This window comes from Chinchilla lanigera, unplaced genomic scaffold, assembly GCF_000276665.1.
Source record: "Chinchilla lanigera isolate Chin_1 unplaced genomic scaffold, ChiLan1.0 scaffold00037, whole genome shotgun sequence".
Classification (NCBI taxonomy): Eukaryota; Metazoa; Chordata; class Mammalia; order Rodentia; family Chinchillidae; genus Chinchilla; species Chinchilla lanigera.
Window position 1 is genome coordinate 16097436 of NW_004955438.1, and position 26310 is coordinate 16123745.

At 46.0% G+C, this 26310-nt stretch overlaps 1 protein-coding gene across 1 annotated transcript; it reads right to left on the reverse strand.

Annotated features, from left to right (window-relative positions):
• Positions 1-2909: 2909 nt before the first annotated feature.
• Positions 2910-18942, reverse strand: Ddx24 (DEAD (Asp-Glu-Ala-Asp) box helicase 24). Its single transcript, XM_005390365.1, has 9 exons — positions 18829-18942; positions 16506-17222; positions 12385-12879; positions 11461-11614; positions 10675-11190; positions 9217-9292; positions 6090-6278; positions 4786-4915; positions 2910-3421 (listed from the first exon to the last, which is right to left on the reverse strand). The coding sequence occupies exons 2-9, from the start codon at positions 17215-17217 to the stop codon at positions 3159-3161; spliced, it is 2535 nt and encodes an 844-aa protein (XP_005390422.1). The 5' UTR covers positions 17218-17222; positions 18829-18942; the 3' UTR covers positions 2910-3158.
• Between the last annotated feature and the right edge of the window lie 7368 nt (positions 18943-26310).

Genomic DNA, 26310 nt, shown 5'->3' on the forward strand with positions numbered 1-26310 from the left:
TTTTAGAGGGTGGGCCCTTCCGGATTCTGCTGTTGGCCATCAGCTCCACCTGGATAAAGGCTCACAGGGACTAGGGCCTACAGCATGTGCTTATGTCTGGGACCAGGAGACTGCAGCTGTCCCCCGTCACCCCCCACAGATCAGAGGTATGGTCTAGGTGCTCTGCTGGGTAGAGGCTCGTGCAGCTGTGGACTCCACCTGAGCAGAGTGGATCTTTTGCAAGGCAGTTTTAGCTTTTTTCTCCCTTTCCCTCTCTGCTCTTTAAGGCCTGGCAAGGGGAGTGTTGGTGAATAGCAGAGACAAGCCATGAAAATCAGCAGTGGGAGTTCCATTGCTGACAGCTGCCTGGCTAGCAGCTTCCCGCACAGGTCCGCTTCAAGAGGCCCCCTCACCTTCAAGAGGCTCCTGCCTGGGTTGGCAGGCAAGCTGGCCCTGATGGGGAACCAGACACTGCCTGGGCTGCAGCGCTTCTAGCCACTTGTTTCCTCCGCAGGAGCACATGGAGAATGTGAGGCGTGGATGCCCTTGGGTCCCTTCCAAACCGAAGGCTGCTTTCTCACAGGTTTCATTCTGCAGGGATTTCTTAGACTCCGTTGGTGCTGCGACTGACACGGGTCTATGCAGAGAACTGGGCAGCTGACTCCAAGTCTTACTGACACAAATCTACCTTGGTGAAAGCCAATAGCACTCTGTCAGGGTGATTTACTTCCAGCCAGGGATCCTAGTTCCCACACGCCCTCTCCAGCGTTTGGATCCAAGGGCGCAAGCTTTTCTACAGGAATGTAAACCTGACCCTCACCTCGGAATTTGTTCAGTGTTCCCTCCTGCTCTGGGCAGGAATGTTGGGGTCTGGACACGTCTCCCACTTCCAAGGCACCCACTTCCAAAGTGCGTGAACACACAGGGCGCTGTCTGATGCCCTCCCTGGGCCCTCTTGAGAGGGAGCGAGTGAGACTGGCTGCTCCTCTGTGCTCCTGTGGCCGTGTGGGCTTCTCTGGAGCGCTGCTGGAGACGTTCTCCCCGCGGTGCCCCCACACAGGCCTGCCTTCCGGCGTGGTCAGTCATCGAGGCAGGGCGCCCATGCCCAGGGAAGAGGCACGCTGTGTCGGTTTCATCATCACCCTGCTGCTTTGCTCTTTTCACAAAACACTGACCAATTCTGGCCTGCCTTTATTCCCCCACGTGTGCCCTCGGACCACGTCCCTAAGGGAAGGCACTGAGGAAGTGGAGGGGCTGCTGAAATCCAGGCATTGAGTTACCCGTGTCCAACGGCCAGCGATGCCGCAGCTCCCACTTCCTAGGTAATTGCCCCACACGCCACAGACCCAATACAACTGCCTGTGTTATTACTTTCTTTCCAAAGGAAACAAGCACTAGAAAACAGCAACAGAAAGAGCAGTGTCCTTGCTTTGGTCTGGGTTCCTATTTTAAGCACAAACAAAAGGGCTTAGAGCCAAATACCCAGGGCTCAAATCTCAGCTTTGCCATTAGCTGTGTGACCCTAAATTGCTTTGCCCCTCTGAGCTCCACTCACCACCTGTGTGGAACAGACACACTACCAGCTGACTGTACCAAATGGCGTGAGATTGTGTGAAGACAACTGTAAGACCTGACACATTCTAAGTGAATGTGTCACCATCCCTGACAGGCAGCACTGTCACCTCAGTACTGAGAGTGCCTCCCTCCCTGGGCTGCAGCTCGTTTCCTGGCATTAAAATGGTTTCCATGAACAACTTGTCCTGGCTTCATGTTGGGTACCTGGCATGCACCGAAGAGCACCATCACTCTCCTGTGGGCCATGGGTGTGCGATTACGTGGGGAGGGATATTCTTCACTTAATGGCAATCGGGACTCAGGCAGCTCAGGCAGAAGATGCCACCACAGCCTCCCTGTCTGGTGTTTAGGCTGAGAGGTGGCTTGAGACCTCCCCAGGGTTCAGCCGCTGTTCAGGGCATGTCCCTTACCTTCTCCACTGCACCACTGGGAAAATGCTAGTCCCCTGCTGTCCTGACCGCTGCCAGGCAGGAGCTGGCTTCCGGATGGGACGTGCTCTTCTGTTTTCTGCTGGCAGGTCTCTACATGACACTGGAGGGAGGCAGGGTAGGGGACATTCCCCAGCCACACTGCTGACTCCCAAGACCAAAGCACTTGTGTGAGGTTGCCTTGGGCCTAGAAGGAAGATGCACTGAGTCCTAACTCCATCTGACTGCAGTGTGACTCTGAACCATCTTAACCAGTGTTTCTTCAACTCCAAAAATGCATATTAAGGGAGGGAAGGTCCTTGGATCTTGGGGTACCTTGGTCCACATGTGTATTTTCTTCAAACCCACAGGTTCCTTGAACCATGCAGCTGTACTGTGTTCCACATGGGCATCTCAAAGTCCAGACAGCTGTGCAGAAACCCGGGCTTCTGTGTGGCAGCTGTGGTTGCTCACCCACGTGGCCCAAGGCAAGCAGGCAGCAGGCCACGTGCTCCTCAGCACAGGCCTACACTAGCCCCTGAGCCCAGGCCTGAGGGCTGCACCCCACAGAGCTCAGCCAAGAGAACAGAGTGGCCAGTACTACGAGAATGTGAGCATAGGCACTGAGGCCCTCAGGAAGAGCACTGTCACTCCTCCGGACACAGCACACCTCCAGAGTAGGGACAGAGGCGTCCCAAGCCAAGGGAAAAGCCTGTTCTGCAAATAGGTGCATGAATTCTTGGGACTGAGCAAGTACAAGGAGCCCATTCTGCCACAGACAGGGAGTAGGGTAGAGCGGGTCAGGCAGATGCTGTGCTGCGTGCCGATGACCTGCAGCCAGAGCCTGTGACACTACTCTTACCCTATTAAGGGACCTGTGCTGATGTTAATGAGGAAACACACTGCCCTGCCCCGCATCTTCTGGCTACAAATACTAGGATGACACGCTGGCTGTGACCATTGTTTTTAATTCAAGAGAACAAGGTGAACACAGAAGAAGCCTGTAAACACTGGAATACAGAAAGATGAAGCTGCTGCATAGAATTCTTACTCCACAACACAAATCTGCACAGGGTCTCTCCTGGTACAGGGCGGAAGAGCAGATTTTCTTAACGAGGGGTGGTAGAGTAAGGGACTCACAGATCAGCGGAGAACTGACAGCACCATGCGGGCACCACCACAGCCTGACTAGGGCAGTCACAGTGCACTTGTACTTGGCTGCGGTGGTCCCTGCTGCTGCTGTCGTCGGGGCTGCTGCTTCTGTCTGGAGAGGCAGCTCAACGCAGACTCGCCACTCCTCGGGGCAGCGGCGAGCACCGGCAGCCTGCCAGACTGAGTGGGATACTTGGTTTTTAGGTCCTCCTTGAACAACGGCTGAGAAAGCAGATGGCGCAGCTCCTTCTTCAGGGCCTTCATCTGCTTTTGTCGCCGACGCTCTTCTTGCTGGTCTGCTTTTCCTCCTAGAGACACAAAGGAAACAAGATCAAATTGGACTATGTATGCAGAAACATTCTGTTTCCCTTTAATGGCTAAAACAAACTGTTTTGGAACTACCCTGGGGAGGCAGGGTTCCAAAGCTGTCTGCAGAAGCTAGTGGTGGCTTGATGGGAACTATAAACATTAGGAAGGATAGGCAGGACCACTCTGTCCTTTATTCCACATGAAAACCTTAAAGGCAGAAATTGTTTTCATTTCTGACTTTATAGATGAGGCAGCTTGGGCTTAGAAGGGACACCAGCTCACAGAGCCAGGTGTCAAGAATAGTAGTAGCCAAGTACCTTGACTGAAAGTCAGGTTTCCTTCTACACCCACTTGCTGCCTCTGTTCACCTGGGCTTTGGCAAACTGACAGCTAAAAATCCCTCAGGACAATGAATACCTGTCTGCAGCTCAGCTCTCCTGCACCTCACCACCTGTGCTGTGACTCCATGTGCACAGGGAGGCCTGGCCAAGGGCTCCCCACCTCCCACCCTCAGCCCCCTACATCTTCATCTAAGCCACGGGCCTGAGCTACTCACATCAAGCCCACTCTCTGGCTCCTGGCTCCCAAGCTGAGCAGACAGCATGCATTAACTCTGACTTTGCTGCCTCTGGCCCTGAGATACCAGTGAATTCCATGGGCATCCATGACTAGGTAGAGCCATGGGCACTGATCATAACACTGGTGTCACCTGTGGTAGATCTGGTTCTCCCTTTCCTATGCAGGGACCATGAAGACTCATCCCTGCAACACTGTCCCTCCAGAGTAAGGCTCAGGCAGTGCCTGGTGGTAGCACTGTTTCACTGTACAAATCCCTTCTCTCTGTGAGCTTCATACAAAAAGGACAGTAATTCCTGCTCTGTTCATGTCATGACACTGGAGATCAAATGAGATGATGACATGGAAGTGCTTCACCAGCTGAGAAGGTAGGTACAACAGGAATGATGATAAATAAACAGCTTACTGCCAGGTAGTGTTGTACACCCTTGATATCCTTTAATCATCTTTATAACCCCGGGAGGCAAGTAGTTTGGTAAGGAAGCTGAGGTACAGCTGAGAGATTAAACAATCTGAATTGGTCACACAGCTGGTTAAGGAAATGAGCTAGCACTAAATGTGGCAGTCTGCTGCATGGGCACCTGCTCCCTGCACGAGACTCTGCAGCCCATCTTTGTGAGAGAGAAGCAGCAAAGGGCATTAGGCTCATCAGGGATTAGGGGCCATTAGCAAAATATGAAAGGGCATTTAGCTGGTTCTGACAGGGCCCACAGTAGTATGGAAAGTTCCAATGTAAAAGAAAAACTGAATGTCCCCTCCTCCACTCTCATCCAGCCCAAAGGCTTACCTTTATACATATCTTCTTCCAGCTCAATCTCAAGGGCAGCTGCGGCCTGCTCAATCCAAGAGTTATGCAGACAAGCCTGGAAGTTCCAGTACTCAGATTTCTCAATCTGTCGAGCTAGGCGGATTCGCTCCTGGGGGAGAGGAACACAGAGTATTCGGCTGATAGAGGATTCAGGCCTTTGGGAAGCAAAGTCTCCCTGAAATTGTACTGTACAAAAGCTCTTGAGATCAGCAGTCAGGATATACTCAGCTCCTACTGAAACATGTTTGTCTGAGCCCCTGATTAAGGCCCAGAGGGCGATTGTCACATGGATGTGTGATATACAATCACAGGGCTGCTTTCCCAATGTACTGCCCCCAGCAATCCCGCTGGCTGCTGTGCTACAGTTGGTTCAGCATGAACTCCTTCCCCCAGATATCACAGCTGGCTGCCACAACTCTCCTCATTGGCTTCAGATTAGACTGCAGTGACAGGATATCCCGCAGAATGGGGGACGGAGCCATGGCAAGCCATGTGAGTCCCGTCCTCCTTCCTAACAGGAATTTTCCATGATCTCCCCATTTCGTCATCCCCCACCATCTTTCCACACAGCTAATAATCCTTTTGAGCCACAGTAGCTCTGAGTCCTTGACTGCGCCCTGCTTTTGCTCTCTCAATTTCTGGAACTCTCTTCTCTTCAGCTCTCCACATCTCTACTGCAGGAAGAAATGCCTTCTCGTCCCAACATACCTACAGCCTCCAACCCCACATTTTCAACCTGAACCCGACGCAGCTGGCCAGCTCACAAACTGCTGAACACCTCCCCGCTGCCAGAAAACTCACCCCTCTGGTCTCTCACACTGGCCCATGGTAAGCAGCACCCAGTGGCAAACACCTGCTGGGTGACAATGAACCCACAAGGCAGGATTTACTGATTTCTGCTTCAGGGACAAGCCAAACCTTTAGTATCTCTCTCAACTTTAGTGCCTGTCTCATTACTCACAGCTCCCACACAGGTTGTCCATGTGGCCACACTCACTGCCCTATCCACTGAGGTGAGTGGAGACCAGCACCAGACAGCGAAGACGTGGCTGAAGGAGAAAAAAACTCCCGTCTATCATCACTCCCCTTTTCTTGCTTTTCCCTGGTATGGCACTCCTAGTTTTTTGTTTTTTGGGTTTTTCTTGACAAATCCCCCTGTTCAGCTGCTTACAGAACCTTTTTCAGTTTCTAAGCACGAGGCTGCCAGAATATCAGAGCATGGTATTCTGTAAGGTAGTAGCAGTTGCCTCAGCACTGGGTTGTGAAGAAAACTTCTTTTTTACCTTGACTACATCCATATACTTTGTCTGCACAGGGAAGAGTGGGATGTCCTCATCTTTCTTGAGGGTCTTGTAAATCTTCTTAAAGTTGACTACATCCTCAGGCCCAATGAGCATCAGGCTGAGGCCTTCACTGGTGGCACGAGCAGTTCGACCACTTCGGTGGATGTAAATCTCTGAGGTGTGAGGTACCTGCCAAAACAGGAACTGGGGTCAGACACAGCCACTGACAAAACACTCCTATCCCTCAGGGCCACTTCCCCAAAGCGGGTGCTCCTCCCTACCAGCCAGGCAGGTAGGTACCTCTGCAGCACCGGGGAACAATCTCACACCGGCTCCCTTAGTCCCATATTCAAACTCCCAGATTCAGCCTATTCACTGTGTAGGCTCTGCCCTCCCACACCCCCTGCTGCAAGTCCTCATAACCACTGAAGTGGACCATGGCAATCAATTCCAATCTAGTTCTCTCACTCCTGTTCACCATGCCCTAGATCATGCTGCCGGTGTCATCTTCCTGAGTCAGGTTGGACTATAACCTCATTCTACCTGAAGAAACGCAGCAGGTTCTTTATACAGTACTTGGTTCTCATAACCAACACCGAGTGATTGCACTGCACCCACTATGCATGTATTATACTATTTAACCCTCAGTATAAGATAGATACTTTCTGATAATCCATTATATAGACCAGGAAACTAAAATACAGAAAGGTCAAACCTCCTTGCAGGTCACCCAACTAAGGGGATGGGGAGCCAGAACTCAAGGTGAAGCAGTCCAGTCCAGGTATCATGTCAACCTTGGGGCTACATTACCTCCACTCAAATACATACTGGACACAGTACCCACAGAACACGTGGCACGGGCGCTGACAGCCTTTTCTCCCCTACTCCCATTACACACTCCACTGATCAGGCAGCATCTTTTCCAGCAAACAGCTTGGTATCTTTCCAATAAGCCCAGCAAACAGCTTGGTATCTTTTCCAATATAGTACTTGTAATGATTGATACCCTGTGTCAACTTGAGAAGTTTAGAAGTTTAATGAAGCCACTCAGCAGGGGGCCAGGCTCCTTACTTTGTAAACATTCTCATCCTGTGCAAGAGTCTGGCAGGGACAAGGTATGAGTGCCACACCTGCCCTAGCAGGTGGCTAGCCTGCTTACAATATAAGAGAGGAAAAAAGGCTTGCTCTCCCTGACTTTTGCCCTTGTTGCTTTTGCTGTCTTCTGCTGCCTTAACCTGTTGCCCCTGTGCCACACCACCCTGCCCTGGAGCCAGCTGATTAGAGTGAAACCTCCACAAACTGTGAGCTAAATAAACCTTTCCTCCTTTAATTTTTTTGGGTGTCGGGGTATTCTGTCTCAGCAACGAGAGAAAAGTAACTAAAACATATGTGGCACGGGTGCTGAGTCTTTTCCTCTGAGGCCAGCGAACGTCTTGGTATCTTTTTCAATATAGTACTCTACACAGCCACTGGGAACTGGTTCTAGAAATGAGATCTGTTGTTCTTCAGTTACACTCAGGGTGTTTCACTGATGACCTGACCCCAAGTTACCTGCCAGCTTCAGCAAAGTCACCTACTCCTCTCCCAACACGGCCATCTTCCCACTCTGGGCCAAGTCTCCCCAACACTGCCCAATCCTACATGTTTTCCCTTTTTGCTTTCCTCCCTCTGCACAGCCACAGCCTTTTCCCAAAGTAAAATACTTTCCTATAAAGTCCTGTAACTTTCTAGTGACTTCTGCCCGCTCACTGTCCTTCCCCATGCTGGATTTGACACTTCTTAGGGGAACCCAAGGAATTCTCAGGGCCTGCATCTTGCTCTGTCCCCCAGGAAATGACCCAACCCCTCCCTAAATGGAAGTAGGGATTTGCTCATTTGAAATCCACACCCTAGAGATTTTTAAAACCACAAAGAAGGATTACAAAGAAAAACAATAAAAATGTCATAACTACCATTTCCTGAGTACTAACCGTGTGCTGGGTGCTTCGCCATGAGCTCACTCTAGTTCTCATGACAACCCTATGGGGTAGGTAGCACCATTACAATGACATGGAACAGGAGGTACTAAGTAACTCACTCTTATCTAGCCACTTATAAAACATCAGATGGGATTCAAAGCCTGGTATTCTGGCTTTGGAGCCCATATTCCTAGCGACTACTCGTACTTTACAAGTTGCACACACTAATGATACTGCTACTATCATCCTGCACTAACATTAAGCATGTGCTTACAATGAGCCAGGGAACTTTTTAAGCGTTTTGTAAAATAGTAACTTATTTTACTTTAGTCAGAACCTAAGAAGGAGGCAGTATCATAACTGCCATTTAACACATCAGAAAACAAAGGTGCAGGGAGATCTAATAACTTGATCAAGATTGCTGGGATTTAAGCCAAGGGAGGTCTTCCTACCGTATTTTTCTACTTCCTACACCAAGATAACCATTAGCATGTTGCCCTGATCTGTCCCTATTATCTGTCCCTACTATGGCTCATGCTGAGGCTTAATTCCTCAGTGCAGCAGTGTTGGGAAGTGGGACCCTAATGTGAGGTGTTTGGGTCATAGGGCAGAGTTCCCTGAATAGATTAATGGCATCTCAAGGGAGGAAGTTTTTGCTCTGAAGGGGCTACGTTAGTTACCACGAGAATGCGTTGTTAAAAATCAAGGTTATCTGTTCGTCCTTCTGCCCTGCGGCTCCCACCAGAAGCTGAGCAGATGCTGGGGCCATGCTCTTGGACCATTCAGCCTCCAGAAGCACGAGCCAAAACAAATCTTGTTTCTCTGTAAATTATCCTCTAATCTTAGATATTCTATTATAGCAACAGAAAACTAAGACACATGCTTAACTTATTATCCATTTCATGAAAGAAACTAAGACTCTAATCTGATGATATCAAATACTACAGTTTGTAGAGAAGCTTACTTGACATAAGCGTACAAACCATACCAGGTTTCCTGAGTCTGAATCTCACCAGCATTCCCAAAGTTGGCAGCAGTAAGTCCTAGGTCCCAGTGGTATATCTACTGCAGGGGGACTGAGGACCAGTAACTCCTCTTCTTCTTTCCACCTTTGATGTAAAAATCCCTCATTCAGTGCAAGATGCCTTGAAGGCCCCAGACAGCCCTACCTGATAATGGATGACATGCTGAACTTTAGGAATATCCAGACCTCGAGCTGCCACATCTGTTGCCAAGAGAACACAACTATGGAGACAGAAAGCATATTCATAATCATAACTAAGAGCAATCATTAAACTCCCACCACTTGAACACTTCAAACACTACAATACAGTAGTTACAACCATCTTATAAGAGACTCCCTAAAGAAGCAGGCACCAGGTGTGGTGCTGTACACTTGCAATCCCAGCACTTGGGAGGCTAACATAAGAGGACTGCCTTAAGTTCAAGGCCAGCCTGAGATACATAAGTGAATTCAAGGCCAGCCTGAACTACATAGCAAGACCCTGTCTCAAAAAAAAAAAAAAAAAAAGGGTCAGAGAGATTTACTTCCCAAGATGGATATAGGCAGCATCAAGATCCAAACCTCAGCCTCACTAACCCACTATGTCATACTCTACAAAGACAGAAGGCCCCTTCCAGTGAATTAAATGAGGCCATATATATACTCTGCATCAGTGACCTCATCTAGCACCACCACAAATTTACTCTTCCCCAGACTATTTGCAACCTGCTCCCTGAATAGCAGTCTGATCCAAAGACAGAAGAACAAATAGGTCAGTGAGAGGCAGCATGGACTCTGGGGTCTGACAGACTTGGCTGAGGCCCAGCTCTGCCATGTCTAAGAAGGAAACCTTGGGTGAGCTGATCTCAGACTTGACTTTTTCATCTATGAGAATAGTGGTAGTTGAGATAGTAATTATTGAGGCTAACATTTAGCAAGCACATACTATGTGCCAAAGACTGTTCCAAGAACTTTACACAAATCAACTCTCAATTACTTTATCCTTCTAACAACTCCATGAGATAGTTTCTGTAATTATCCCAATTATGAGAAAATGCAGCACACAGATATTAAATAACTTGACCAGCTAAGAAGTGAAGGAGGCAGGATCTGATTGACAGCACTGTTTCAGTCTGTGCTCTTAACCAGAATTTATTCTGCTGTTGCTCAAGGACATTAGAAATAACTAAATGTGATAATACACCTAAAGTGTCAGCACAGGACATTATCTGTTGTCTAAATGTTCAATAATAGTAAGTATAAGGCTGGGGATTTAGCTCAGCAGCACAGTGCATGCCAGGCAAGCGCAAGGTCGTGAGTTCGATTCCTGGTCCCAGAAAAAACACACACACACAAAAAAAAAAACCAAAAAAAATAGTAAGTATAGTCACTTATAGAAATATTACTTATAGAAATTTCTATAGAGCATTAATAATAGCAAACAAATACACTAACTAAGGGTGACCCGGCCAAATACTGAACAAACACATAAATAAAAACATGGCTGCCTTTTACTATTAAGGACCCTATGACAAAAGGGGACTTCCTGTCATTTTCCTACTGTGCTGGGTTCCCCTTGGCCCAGTGGCTACAGGCTTAGTATTCAGAGAAAGGCTTGACTTACTCTTCCAGCCGGGCAAACTGCTCGAGGTTTCTGAGCCTCTGCTTCTGGTGCATGCAGGCATGGAGCGTCAGAGGCATGATATCCAGGACTTTGAGGAGTCCCGACAGGCGTTTGATACAGGAGATGCTGTTGGCAAACACTAAGCTGCGGCCTGGGTACTGCATCAGGAAGTAGTACAGGTAGAAGTCTTTCTCCCCTGTCTCACAGTGGATCTTGGTCTCTGTCAGCGTCTCTACTGTACCCTCATTTCTTGTGAGATCAACAACTTTAGGCTTACCCCTCATGCCAATCTTCTGCATGAGGACGTCAAGTTTGGCAGTTTTGTCCATTTTTTTAACATGCTTCTTATGAAGAAGTCGAGCAGGAACTTGATGTACCAGGGTCAGTGTAGCAGAAAAAACAAGTGTCTGTCTCTTTGGGTTGTACTGGGAGTCATTGAGCATCTCTAGCAGCTGTGACAGCTCAGCAAAATGGCCTTTCTCAACCATCCGGTCCGCCTCATCCACTACCAGGCACCTGCAGATCCAGACAGCCACATCACTGGTTAGCGGCAGGTGGGAGGAATCATCTGCACACCCTACTCCCACCTCAACCACACCTCTCACATGCAGGCACCCTCCCATCACCATGAGGGCCTCAACTTAACTCCCTCATGCACACCTTGCTTTCTAAGTGCAGGGCCAGGATGGTACCACACCATGGCATTCTAGGACAAGGAAGGCACTGCACACACTATCACGTCACCTAAAGCTTTAGCGCGGGTAAGGGAGAGGTACCATCTTTCACCTGAGCTGCCGAAGGTTGCTTAAATGAGACTGCTTTTCTTTAACAAGCTCCCATAGCCGTCCTGGTGTGGCAATCACAATCTCAGGATGACGGTTCAACATCCTCTGCTGTTTCTGTGTAGACATCCCACCAACCAAAAGAGCAGTTTTAATTCCTATAGGACAGAAAACATAAAGGACACTTATTCAGTTTGGCTACTATTTTGTCACACTCCCAAACAGTATCCCCACATTAGCAGATAGTCACCAGCCCAACCCCCGGCTCCAGGGCAGTGTTAAAGAACTAGCCTGGCCTGACCAACTCCTAGCACATTTAATTAGTATTTTGTCATCTGGGCACTGTCTACTTCTCCAAGCTCATTTCTTTCTACTTCCTCCCTTCCAACCACAACAGATGTGAATCAGTCATGCCTACCTCCAAAGCTCTGGGAAACATGAGCATTAGTGCACTATAATGCTGGAAAGGATGTTACCTGCAGTTGTGATATGCTTCCCTGAAAGGGTCAGTAAACTTTTTCTTAAAAGATCACTAGGAAATATTACTAAGCCTTGTGAAGCACACGGTCTGTCACAATTAACTTTATACCACTTTGCCACTGTGATACAAAAGCAGCCACAGGCTGCATACAGCCACAGGTGCAACTACATTCTAATAAAACTTTACTTACAAAAACAGGCAGGTTGCTTGCCCCTGTCCTAAGCATCTCTATCCAATAAACTAACTAATTTCCTCTGTACAGTCTCTAGAATGGATTTAGCTAAGCAGCATCCTTGGGAGAATTAAGAAAATGCCTCTGTAGGATTTAATTCTACCGCAGATGACAAAGGTCTTTCCTAGAGGGCAAAAGGCACAGTTCACTCACCTTTACCACTCAGCAGTTAGGATTTACTGAGGAAATACTTATTAAGCAGAATTAAACCTCACCTGTAAATCTGGCCACAGCATCAATATGCTGTTTGACCTGGACGGCCAGCTCTCGTGTGGGAGTCAGAACCAGTCCAAGCAGAGGATGCTTTGGATGTGTTTTACAGGTAACAATTTTGCCATCCAGCTCCTGTTTTAACTTGCCAGTCTGTTCTCCATCAAGCATTTCTTCTTCGTTCTCCATCTGTTTGGGGACAGGCTTCTCTTCAATCAGAGAAGGCCCTTCACCAGCATCATCATCACAGAGCAGGGCCTGGTCTGAGATGGAGGCAATGGTTTTGGCTCTGGCCTGAAATCCAGCATCACTGGGGAGTGCTACAGTCTCAACTCCAGCCTCACTGGGCAACACTCCAGTCTCAGTTCCAGCCTTACTTGGTGATCGAGGCTCTCCAGGTGGCACTCTCGTGTTACCTGCGATGGGCAAAGTCTTCTTCTTCTGCCACTGCAACACTGCATGAATCATTGGAATGGCAAAGGCAAGAGTTTTCCCACTTCCTTAAGAAATAAAACAAAATGGTCTGAATCAACAAATGTATGTATTTTTTTTCTCATCTAGGGCTTTCTTTTGCACCGAATAAAGGACCTTGAAATAGCTAAGGGCTACCCTGACCAATACAAAAAGCTCCTCCACTCTGCACAGGTTCCTGCAGAGCAAGGCAGTCAGAGAAATCTGTATTTTAGAGCACAAGGAGAAGTTTGGCAGACAGACACTGAGACCTGAGTTTGGCAGTGATGAACTGTAAACATCCAAGCAATGAAACCATAAAGAAAAGGACAAGTTTTGTTGTTTTAAAGGAACAAGACACTCGAAAGTGGGGAAGAGGAACTTTCCTAAGACCTTTCTTTGGTGAAGAGGGGAGGAAAGGAAATTTTCTAAGTTTTTCAGAAAATTTAAATATAGCACTTTTGTCCATGCGTAAAGATTTTTCAAACTGACTTTTGAACATACAGTTCATGGAGCCCAAATTCACATCACCTGAGTAGGAAAACAAGCAACACCTCAAGCTGAGAATTACAGCAACATCTCCTTAACTGGCATTTTATTTCCCATGATTTTAGTTACTTGTAGTCAACCAGGTCTGAAAATATAAACGAAAAAATTCCAGAAATAAACAATTTATAAGTGTTAGATTAGACTCCATTCCAAGTGGCATGATGAACTCTTGCACTTTCTGGCTCCTCTCACCCAAGAAATAAAATCTTCCCTTTGTCTCAAGTATTCACACTGTTTGTGCTCCCCTGTTTCCCTCCCCACAGTCACCCAGCAGCCACCTCAGTTATCAGAGCTAATGTCACTGCCTGTGTTTATGTAACGCTCATTTTGCTCAAGAACGGCCCCCGGAGTACAAGAGGAGTGAGGCTGACAACTCAGATCCGCCAAGGAGCAGCCGTAAACTTCTTGCTTTAACTAAAAAGCTGAAAGATCTCAAGGAAGGAAAAGAATCATATGTGACTGCTAAGAACTAGGAATGACTCTTCTTTCCATGAAATTGTGAAGGAAAAAGAAGCTACTGCTAGTTTTGCTGCTGTACCTCAAACTGCAATGCCACTGGCTGATAAATGCTTAGTGAAGATGTAAATGGCTTACATCTGTGTATGTGTATGTATGTAGAGTGTTCAGGACTCTGTAACTCCAGCACCCCTAGGGAAGCCTGGGAGGCATTCCAAAGTAAACTGCCTAGGTAGAATGATCTCTGGAGGAAAAAGATCATGATAAGCATTAAAGAAGGTTCACAAATAATTCTGAAAGAAAATGAGCAGCTTTAGCCACTCAAGGAAATAAGGTATTATGAGAAGAGGAGGAGGAAGAAGATGACGACGGTCACAACAGTGGTAAAACAGATCCATAAAACTTTAGGTAAGAAAAACAAAATTTCCATCAGAAACAAAAAAGCAGGAGGAAGCACAACATTTTTATTTGAAAGCCTGAAAAACAATCTGAAAATTTTAAGAAAAAACTCTTTAAAAGCAATGTGAAATAAAGGGTTTTTTGGTATACAGAAACTGAAATAATTCGCTAGCAACACAATTAAAAGAAACGCTAAAGGAAGTCTTTCGTGAAGAAAAAAAGATGGTATCAGATGAAAATCTTTACACAAAGAATCAAGAGTATCAGAACTGGTAACTATATAAATATATATATAAAATTTCTTTTGGGACTTTAACCACACAGAAATATATAACAAAAAGCACAAAGGAGGGGAGAAATGGAAATAAACTCTTGTATGATTCTTATAATACAAGTGAAGCAGTGTAAAAAAAAGAATATGCCCAAACAAAGACTGATACATCTAAATATTGGTAATTTCCAAAATGTCTCATCTACAGTTAGATGAACCAGGTGTGGTAGTGCATGTCTGTAATCCCAGCACTCCAGAGGCTGAGGCAGGAGGATCACCATGGGTTTGAGGCCAGCTGGGGATACAAAATGAGATCAAGGCCAGCCTGAACTGCATAGCGAAACCTTATCTCAAAAAAGACAATCCCCCCCCACACCAAAAAAAACCCAGATGGATGAGTAAATTGTGCTGTACGTCAGAATCTCACTAATAAAAAGGAATAAAGTACTGGTATTTGCAGTAACATGGCATAAGCTCAAATTATGCTAAATAAAAAAGAACCTGTTATCCCTCCTCCCAAAAGTACACATTGTATGATTCTATTATATAAAATTCTAGAAAGTGGAAGCTAATTTATAGTGATTTAGTGATAGCTTATCAGTGGTTTACCTGCCCAGGAATAAGGATAGGATGAGGGGGTATAGGGATTACAAAGAAACCTGAGGCATCTTTTCAGAGCAATGGTTATATTCACTGTTTCATGGGCAGCAGCTTATCTACAGTACCAAATGTAAGGCCTGTCCCATGTCTTTTCTAGTGCTGAACCTGCGGATACACAGCATTCTATGGGGGAACAGAGCACTGTAGATCCAAATGTCAGCTCTAGCCACTGTGGGTCACAAAGACACTGACTCTGCACATACCAAATCGGTATAGCACAACACTTAAGGACACAAAGACCTATCCTAGAATATGGGCTTGCCTTTTCAGTTTTAGGAAATCTATTCTCTGTGAGGCAGAATTTCTTCATCTATAAAATGGGAATAATGAGCTGGTGAGATGAACGCCTGGAAGGCTGAGGCAGGAGGATTTCAAGTTTGAGCCCAGCCTGAACAACTTAAATAAATTAAATAAATATAAAAGGGCTGGGGATGTAGTCAGTGGCCCTGGGTTTAACCCCCAGTATGGCAAATAAAGTAAAAATGAAATAATTACTTCACGGTAGTTATGGAAACTTGAGTTCTCAATATAAAGCACTTAACACAGTTCACTGCACAGTACGTGCAGTCCGGTACATGTTCTAAGTAATTATTATCTCCATTCCCCTTTCTTGGTTTTTCCTTGCTCATCCATCTACAGGATTTTCCCACAGGACCGTATATCAAGTTTACTGTTTCTAGCAGGGTCTATGTTTATAACAATATGCAGGGACTAAAACTATGGCTACTAAACACTTCAAATGTAATTACTCTAAATTGGTGTGTACTGTAAATTAAAACATACCAGATTTTGAAAATTTAGTGTAAAAGTATAAACACAAAACATTTCATTGATAATCTTACACAAATTACATTTTGAAATAATATTGATACCACTCATTAAATGTTTGTTAAAATTAACTTCTACTTTTTAAATTTTTTACATTTGAACAACTCGAGAATGACAGTTCTCCCCTATATTGAAGAAGATACATTTACTTCTTTAGCAGGCTGATCTTAGCCCTACCTTATTCCTTTGAGCCATTTAGAAAGGGTTTAAAAAGAAAAATTACCATTTTCAGATCATTTCCAATGTACTGTGTAAACTTTACTGTAGCAATTAACCTTCCCAACAACACAAGACATAAAGTAGTGCTTTTATCTGTATTTTATAACAGGGTGCAGAGAGAGAAAGCTAGGGTAGCAAAATCTGGAAGGGGTGGGTTTCAACCCAGAGCTGGCTGACGTCTCAACACCTTCACTAAACACTGTCTTTGGGGTTATAGTCTCAACAGTTCTCTCCCAGTTCTCCAACCTATTAACAGTTACAGATTGAATCCTGCCCTGTCAAAGCTGCCCTTACCTGTCTCAGCAGCCCCAAGGATGTCCAACCTGTCACGGATGGCGGGCACCAAGGTCAGGGCTTGGATTGGTGTGGGTGCAGAGAAGCCTAAAAAGCTGAGTGCTCGGAGAACTGGCTTGGGCACAAACAAGTCCTTCCAGGCTGACACATCTGCTTTCTGGTCATGCACTTCAGGCATCCATGTCTTAGCTTTTTTGGGCACCTCAGGGACAGTGCTTTGGGAAGGCTGTAACTTTTTCTTCCCCTTGTTTTTCTTCTTTTTTGGAACAGTTTGTACCAGGGCTTCTGATGCTATCTTCCCTTCCTCTGGACCAGGACAAACAGTGCCATCTCCCTGGGGCTCTGGTTCAACATCTTCAACCTCAAACTCTTTCCGGGTAGAGGTTTCTTCGGTAATCAGTACCACATCTTTATTCTTCTTCAATTTGATCTTTTTCTTTGGGGAGCTGGACTCTCCCTCCTCTTCTGGAACTGTCTGCACCTTTCTCTTCTTGGGGTCCTCTGAGAAGAGACTGGAGGGATTCTTGGCAGGGGAGACCAACCGGTAATCTGTCAGTTCCTCAAAGCAGACTAAGTCATCCATCTGTCCATCTGCAAACACGTTTGGGTCAATCGGCACCTGCTTCCATTCTCCCACAACTTTAATGCCCTTTGTCTGAAATTTGTCATGATGTGGTAGCTTTTGCCTCGATTCTGTCTCCTTCAACTTCATGGTTGCTGAAAAGGAGAGAAATGTTCCTTTAGGTTGGTGACTGAGAAGCACAGAGTTCTAAGGCAATAAATATTGTCTAAGCAACCTATCAATTACTGTGCTCTGCAAAGAACTGGTCACACATAGATTGCTGTAACACAGCTGCTCCCAGCTGGGCATGCTGGGGCACGCCTGTAATCCCAGCACTCAGGAGGCTGAGACAGGAGGATCACTGAAAATGCGAGCCAGTCTGGGCTACATAGACAGTTCCAGATTAGCCTGGACTACACAGTGAGACTGTCTCAATCAATCAATAAAAAGCTGCTCCCACCTGGAGGAGATGCTCCCGGCTGAAAAAAGACATACACCCAAGAACAGGCAGGTTGGCTTGGAACAGAGAGGTTATAGGAAATGGAGCAAAGACATGAGATAAACCTGGCTTGAATTCCAGATCTAACACTTAATGAGCGTGTGACCTCGAGCAAGGCAGCTTACTTCTCTCTAAACCTCAGTGTTTTCACCTACAAAGGGGGGAGGATCCTAACAGTACCTGAGCTGAAATAGTGTAAAAGATGGAGAATGAGATTTGCTATACAGAAGACTCAGAAGTTTTTTGTTGTTCGAGAGGGCACATGCCTGCTGCATCGTTCTGGCCTTTGCCACTTGGATTAAAATTCTTTTTAATGCTTTTTTCATTGCATTTTAAATAGTTTAAAGAACATTTGGCACAACTCTTTGCGTGGAACTCGATTCATATTGTTTAGAAAAGCTAAGAAAGACAACAAATTATGTGGAGCACAAAACCTCGCTAAATGAAAAGCACAGGGCTCTGAGGCAACAAACACTTCAGAAGTCAAACCTCGCTTCAAACTCGGACCCACCACCTGCCTGTTCTTGCCAGCCAACAGTGAAAGCATCCGATTCCGTGAACCTCAGTTTCCCCACAGAGGGAGCACCTGGATCGCCACACGCAAAAAAAATGGTGACGCACGTCAAAAACTCACTCAGCCAGGCGTGGTGACACACGCCTATAATCCCAGCACTCGGGAGGCTGAGGCAGGAGGATCGCTGGGAGTTCGCGACCAGCCTGGACTACAAAGTGAGCTCAAGGCCAGCCTAACTGCATAGCGAGACCTTGTCTCAAAAAGACAAAAGAAAGAAGAAATGGTGACGCACGTCAAAAACTCGCTCAGCATGGCGCCAGGCGGGGGAGGCCCAAAGGCACGCAGTTTAGGTTCACCCCCCCGGGCAAGGCAAGCCACGACCACAATCCACCGGGGTCCAGCTTCGAGCAGGGAGCGGGGACGTCACTACAATGGGGACGAGGACGCAGGGAGCGCGGCGCTGCAGAGCAAGCTAGGCAAGGTCTTCCTCGGCGCCGGCCGAGCGACAGGCTTCTCGCCTCGCCCGGAGCACTAACCCGCGCACGGAGCCTCCAGGCCGAAGCCGCCGGGCCTGGACAACCAAGAGGCCCCGGACGCGGGGACCCGCGCGCCGCCTGCTAGGCCCGCCCGGCACGGCGGCCTCCCCCGCCCGACCCAGGGAGCCCGAAGACCCGGCAAAGCCCACCAGACGTCTCGCCCCACATCCCTACCCGGTGCGGCCTCAGCCCACTCCCGCCCCGGTACTCACCGCGTGGATACGCCGCTCCGGCTTGCTCTCACGCGGGTCAGCCGCCTCAGAAATGTCGGACGCCGTCTCTCAGCTGCAGCTTCCACCGCAGTTCCGGGGGCGGGACTTGTACCCACGCGTGCGCGCTTCAGAAGGAAGTCCCGCCCTCACACCAAGTTTTGCTACCTGATTGGCTGCTCTACAGGACTTCTGCCGCGCAAGTGCAGAGAGCTTGGTCAGCGTGTGTGCCTGACGCTTCCTTACAGTCTGGCTTCTGAAATGAGTGTGCCGACTGGCCGGGCTGCGCGGGTCCTGCGCGCGTTCTTCATCCGAACGGCTGTGCACAAGTCTTGCAGTCGCTGTTCATGTATCGCCTACTGTGTTTATTTAACTTACAACCTAACCAGCCCTTATAGGACGTGCTAGTTTCTCCAGGTTGGGTTTTGTTTTGGTTTGCTTTAAACGTCTAGTCTGTTGCATATGGATGATTAAGGTAAAATGCATGCTTTAACGACCAATCGAAACAGGCTCCTTTGTAATAGAGCAAGAGAAATCAGCTTCACAGCAGATACTAACCGCGATGTGGCTGTCACCTGACCACCTGGAAAACTTTTCTCCTACCTCATGTCTGATGATGTGGGGAAACGGCACGGAATTGTCCAGGGTTCGGTCAGGTGGTACCAAACCCTCCCCTACCTTGGAGCGAACAAGTGTCAGAGTTTAACTCACGGGGGAGGGGGACTTGCCCCTAAATCCCCCAAATGTGGCGAAGCGTACAGCCTGGGCCCAAGTCTGATAACAAGCGGCTGGAGCTGTCCTTGTGACTGAATGAACCTGAAGGGCTGCACCTCTCTCGATGACCGGTTAAGTGCTCTTCTCGGGCCAGTTATACATCTTGGAGCGATGTAAGGTTTTCTGTGCAGAACGTGTCCTAAAAGAGTTGTTTTCTGGGAAAAAAGACGTTAGCAGAGACAGGCTGGAAGTAGGGCCTCTGAGGTGGGAATTGGGGGCATCATGCAGAGTCAGAATGGTACGTGCTGGAGATGTTCGTTGAGCGCCTCTAAAGAAAGAGACAAACATCTGTGTCATCAGGGTTCTTCAAAGAAACTGAGCCAACAGAATACAGATAATAAGGATGTGTGTAAATTGGAAAGAATTTTTTTTTTTTAAGATGGGAAAGGGGAGGATTCTGACCAAGAACAAAGGATGACAGTACAGTAGGGGGGACATAGGTGTTTCTCCTTCATCTCAGTATTCTAATGATAAAATATTTACTTTCTAAAGAAATAAAATACATAACTATTTTAACAGAGTCGGAGTTTTTTTTTTTCCACCTGGTAAAATTAATCAAGATCAAGACACCTAATAAGGGATGGGTCCTACTTGCCAGGGGATCCATGCAGCAGCATGCAAGGTGTGCCTACAGATGTGAAGATATATTTCCAAAAAATATACAAGAAGGGCTGGGATGTAACTCAGAGGTAGAGCACTTGTGTAGTATGTGCAAGACCCTGGCTTTTGAGGGAAACTTCCCTCAAAAAAAAAAACCAAAACAAAACAGAAGAGTGGACGTGGGCTCTATTAAACGTGTTGGAGCAACTGGGACAGTTGAGTTCATAAAACTACCCCATACAGGGAAAGTTGGGAGTCTGAAATCAGATTACCTGGATTGAAATCTTGAGTTCTGTAGTATTTGTTGTGTGACTTTGGAAAATTATGTATTCTTCCCGCATCTTTTTCTTGATCTGTAGTCAGAAGAATGGTAACCCTCATAGAGTGGTGAGGCTTAAGTGCAATAATGTAAGGAGATCACCGTGGTTCCTAGTTGACCTGAGCGCAGGCTGACCTTAAAATTCCTTGTTGTTGTTCACACTGTTGCTGCTAAGCATACATGTGCTTTTGATATGGTACACATCAAATACTAACCCGTTAGGGGAACACACACTTACAAAAGGCCCCATGGGATCATTTCCAGCCTTTTCTGTTGCCAGTAATACCACAGTAATCATTCATGTGCAGATGTTTTTGTGCAATTTCTTGATTCTTTCATTACAATGGATGCTAAGAAATAACGTTTCTGAGTCAAATGAGGTTCTGATGTGTGCTGACAAATCGCTGACGAGGAAAGTGCACATCAGAACACACCCTGCCCAGCAAGGACTGAAGAAGACTCTCTTTCCACTGCCGTGCAGACACTGCTTACTTTCAGATATTTGCTTTTTTTAAAATAATAAGATAATGAGGTAATGAACAGGTAATAAGGAGGTAGTCAGCAACATTCCATCCCCTGCCAGGAACATCCAGGATAAAAACCTAAAGACCACATATTGTTCTCCAAATGACCTGAATGTGCTAATCTAAGAGCTTTGTTCAAGAATGTGAAGGTAGAAGGGACACGGAATGTGCTTCCGCTACCACACATATTAGGAAGGTCTTGGTTTCCTGCAGCAGCAGAAGCAGAGCTCGAAGATCCAGTTGTTATTTACCAGGCAAGATGCAGGTATTAAGGCATCCATTTATGGCCACAGATGGATGATACCTAAGGTAGTTTGGCCCCATAGCCAACAGACGGGGCAATGCCTTTCCTATTGATTGTCGCATCCTTCAGTGACCCAGTTCTTCAGTGTCATCCTAGCGGCAGAGGGCACTTCTGGAACCTCAGCTGAGACCCTCCTTCGCAAAGCTAGAACACTCTCCTAGTCATCTGATTCCCTATGTTAAAACACATTCCACTTAATTTAGCTGGAGTGACCGCTGTTACCTTCAGCAAACTAAAATACACACCCACCCACACACACACACACACACACACACACACACACAATCACCATTCTTTTACTATTTGTGACATTGAATGTCATTTTAAACATTTATTGGTACATGTAATTCTTTCTTGGAGAACTATCTCTTCTGGTCTTTTGAGTTTTACTTTCTGAGACAACTCTTTAAAAATCATTTCATGGGGCTGGGGATTTAGCTCAGCGGCAAAAGCGCCTGCCTGGCAAGTGCAAGGTCGTGAGTTCGGTTCCCGGTGCCGGAGAAAAAAACCACACACACACACAAAAAATCATTTCATAAGAACTGTCTTTACATTAGGGATACTAATAGTGCAAAAGTACTTGTTTTGTTTTTCCCAAAATAGGTCACTTGTTTCTTAACTTTGTTCGTAGTATTGTTAATGACACATGCAGCTTGATGCTGAGACTGAGGGGTCACCATGGTGGAATAGCAATGGGACAGAAGGCTAAAATGACAAACCCCCGAGCACAACAAATTATTACCCCTTGTAGTATGGGAAGTTTCAGCAGCCCAATCATGAAACCTTGATAAAACAGCAAAAGCAGAATGTTTGCATGAGATCAGAAATTGTTAACTAACAAAACGCTAAATAAGCCTCTAACATCTGCTCTCTAAATAAGCCTCTAACATCTCTCAACATACAATCACTAATTTTGATGGTCACACTGCTGAGTAATACACCATTAGTTCCCACTAGCTTGCTGTAGGATAACACCTCTGTTCTGTAGGTGACAATAACAATTGCCTGGGCTATTTTCCAGGCACCTGAGAGCTTCTTGTGGTGAAAAAACTGACTCTTCTGAGTGACAGTATAGAAATCTGGTAGGTGTCTAAAACGGCACCATATCTTATTGTCTTTGTCTTCTTATTGTCTGTCCCTGTTGTGTGTCAACACTTGGGTCAGATTCTACTCAGCTGTGCACACAGGTTGATCATTTTCAAATGTTTGGTCCAAGATTATTATACAGAATTAACTTGGCAAATTGCCCATGGGAGCGGCTCTGTGTTCTTTTTCTCTCTCCTTTTTGGCTCCTACCCTTATGTTCTTCAGATGCCACAAAAACCCAAGCACTTGAAGTCCTTTAGCCCTATCATAGGACCCAGACCCATAAGGCTCAGAGGTTTTAGGCAATGATCCCACCAGCTACTCGAAAATTCCACAGCCTCTAGGATGAATTGACTGTGACCACCTGGTGACCCAAGTCCATCAGAAAAATAAACATCTCTGGAACTCTGGAATTCCCCTGAACAATGGGAATTACTGGCATTTAGCCCATGTCAACAAGTCAGTGAAAACCTGCTGCTGTCCTTGCTCTGGAGTTGTTTGGTCACTCTCTTGACCAACTGCTGACTCCCTTCAGCTGAAGCTCCAGTTTGGCTAAAGCCCCTGCCCCAAAATTTTGCCCGTGCAGGAGTGTGTGTGCCTTCAATGTCCCAGTCTTGTTTCCTTGTCCCAGTCCTAGTTCTACCATTTCTGGGTCAAAAGATACTGTCATCAGTATCGTCATGAAACAGAGAGTTGTCTTTTTCTCTTGAGTCACTGATCAAGAGCTCTGTAAATATGTTTTAAATGAAATAATAGGGAGGGGAACAAGGAAAGTGAGACTCTCATTGTTAAGACAGGAAATAAAAGTGGCAGAATTGGGGTGGAAGAGTCCTTCTGCTTAGGATAGCTTCAAATATCTTGAGTTTGTGCCTTGTTCAAGACAAACAAATGAGGTGACTTGACTTAGTGCCTGATTCTCCACCCAACAACTTTGTTTAGCTTTACCGCATCACCCTAAACAACTCAGCAAATGTTGCTTGCGTTTTCACTGGCATCCCGTGGTTTTTACAACTGGTTTGCAGAGTTCCTCTTGACCCCCAGGGGGCAGCAGTGAGTCCAGCTTCAGGGCCAAAGGAGAGACCTCACGTACATCCCTCACTTGTTTGGTTTCTCAGAATTTCCTATCACTAGAGTAGGCAGGAAAACAATCTGTTGATAGAAAAGAATGGTAGCATTTGTGCCAAATGGTGAGATATTTTGAGCTAGAGCTGGTCCAAATATTGCAGACACACACACTCTGGTACAGGCAGGGTTTGCAGAAGAGGCTTTAGCTATTTTGTTTTGTTTGGTTTGGTTTTGTTTGGTTTTGTTTTAAGAGGCTTTAGCTAAATCAGAGCTTTAGCTGAGGGGAGTCAGCAGTTGGTCAAGACAGTGGCCAAACTGCCCCCAGAACAAAGACAGTAGCAGGTTTTTAATGATTTGTTGACATGGGCTTGGGTAATTCTCATTGGTCAGGGGCACAGTTTCAGAGATGTTTATTATTGTGATGGGCTTAGGCCACCAGTCAACTCATCCTAGAGGCCGTCTATGGAATTGTGGAGTATCTGGTGCCATTGTCCTATGTAAAACATTCTAGCCTTGGTCCTACAAGGCCTGGGTCCTATGATAGGGCTGAAGGACTTCAGGTGCTTGGGTTTTTGTGGCTTCTGAAGAAGTACAAGGGTAGAGGTAGAAAAAAGGAGAGAAAGAAAGAAAAAACAAGACATATAGCAGGTCCAATGGGCAATGTGCCAGGTTAAGCCTGTCTGATACTCTTAGACAAAACATTTAAAAATGGCCAATATGTATATGTGCAGCATTGAGTAGAATTTGACCAAAGGTTCAGACAGCAAAGGGGACATACACAATATGAAGACAGAGATGTCAAGGTTTTTATTCCTTTTTAGTCACCCACCAGATTTCTATAAGCTCAGATGCAAGGGCAGTGTTTTCAGCATAGTGGCAGTCAGGTCCCTGGAAAGTAACCCGTACAATTATTGTCATAACCCGAAGGACAAGGTGTTGCCATACAGCAAAGCTGGCAGGAAATCAATAGTGTAATCCCCAAAAGTGTGGCCTCCAAAATTAATGATTTTAAGCTGAGAGCCAAAAAAGCTAGAGGGCTTATTTCAGTTCCTCCTTCTTAACAACTTCTCAACTTGTACAAACATTCTTCTTTTATGGTTTTGTCAGCATCTCATGATTGATCTGCTGAAACCTGCTGTGCTATAATGGGTAATAGTTTATAGTGCCCACGGGTTATCATTCCAGCCTTCTCCATTCCGGGCGTACCTTGGTGGTCCCTAACTGTTTCCTTCCCTTCTGAGAGCCTTTATCCTCCTTATCTGTAAAGAGTCAGGACTGAAAACCTTTTCCTCTGTAACTTGACACATGGATTTAGTTCCTACCTCTCCCTGGAGATTATAAGAGTCTCTCAGTGTCTAATCTAAAGGGAATGACACTGGTAGTGGCATGGGCACTTGGCTTGGGATGGGTTGGGACCCCTTGTGGCCCTCAGTTTTGCTTGAAATTGGTGCAGCCTAAAAACACAAATTTAACTAGCCAGTTAAGCAAAGAGAGGCCTAAGATTACATGGACCAACAAATTTTGAAACCCAGTTTGTCTTTAGTACTTGGGAGAATCTTTTCCATGAATCTGACTGCAAGTGCTTTAGAGAAGAATCAAAACTGTGATCGATGAAAGACTCAGAATAGCCACAGTTAGTATGTTAATGAGAATTTGACAAATTACAAGACGATTTAATTTTTCATTGTATATAGCATTTTTGGATAATAATCATGAAGCAGTATTATGAGAAATGCTAGTGAGAGTAAAGGCCTTCATAAAGGTCCCAGCTTCAATTATTTTTTCTATACTAATAATTGCATATCTTGTCTTTTATGACCCCTGCTGAAATGGAACTATTTTTTTATCCATGAGGATATTAAGGATCTGGATCATTAAGAACAAATGTTAGATCAGTCTGAAACTGTCTGAGGATAATCTTACAAGTTTGGCAGAAGGTTTTTGTAATCATTATTACCAGACACTTATTCATAAGAACTCTTCCTTTTCAACCTCTTGGCTCTATTTACTTTTTGTTGTGGTTGACACAAGTGACACCATCTTGAGTTTGACAACTCCTGTGGCTTTTTTTATATTCCTCCCTTGTCTTTGAGAGAGTCTCTCTAAAGACTTAATTGGTCAACGATCCTATAGTTTTGTTTCAGCTATCCCTCTTTGTGGAGATGGACTTGCTGGGTTGTTGATCTGATCTGGTCCCTGGTTGAAAAAGAAGTGGTTAGTCAGTGTCAAAACTTTCCTAGCTACATTTGAGCAACAAGGAGGTTTAAAAAGAGTGACCCATAGGCTGAGCTTACCTTGGGTCCATTGTTAAATTTAATCTTACCTGTTTTGAAGGTGATGGCTAGTATTTTAAAACATTGGATCAGATCATTTTCGTATGCGTGATACTCCTGCAGAATTCTGAGACACAACAGTCAAAGGAAGTCAAAGACCCTCTTCCCCAGTGGAAAAAACAATAGTCGGGAAAGGGGATCAGGCTTGTCAGCAGGAATTATGAGCCAAAGAAAAGCAGGAAGGCCTTTTGCAACATAATCAGCACACACCCATGAAGGGTGGAGTGCAGGAAAGACCATGAATCACTATGGAAACTTGGGTACAGAAAATCTCAGCAGTAAATTTAAGCTTTTGCGGCAGCCAGTTGAAGGGGAGGGTGTACTTGAATGTTTTCCACCTGAGACCTCTTAAGGGACTCCGTCCCTTTCAAACCAGTGTTTTCCTGGAGGGCTTGCCCTAATTGGGACTTTTACTGGTGTGGAAGGAAAGAAAGACAACCCATGGTTTCTGCACAGTTAGCGTCTGAAAACTCCACCAGC

What these genes read in the sequence shown, in the direction of transcription:
- Ddx24 (XM_005390365.1), bottom strand. Translation starts at nt 17,217, where the DNA reads ATGAAGTTGAAGGAGACAGAATCGAGGCAAAAGCTACCACATCATGAC. An exon ending in CCTTGGGGCTGCTGAGACAG is followed by an intron (nt 12,880 to 16,505) that starts GTAAGGGCAGCT and finishes TTATTTCTTAAG; the next exon opens with GAAGTGGGAAAACTCTTGCC. An exon ending in AGCAACCTTCGGCAGCTCAG is followed by an intron (nt 11,191 to 11,460) that starts GTGAAAGATGGT and finishes CTGGATCTGCAG; the next exon opens with GTGCCTGGTAGTGGATGAGG.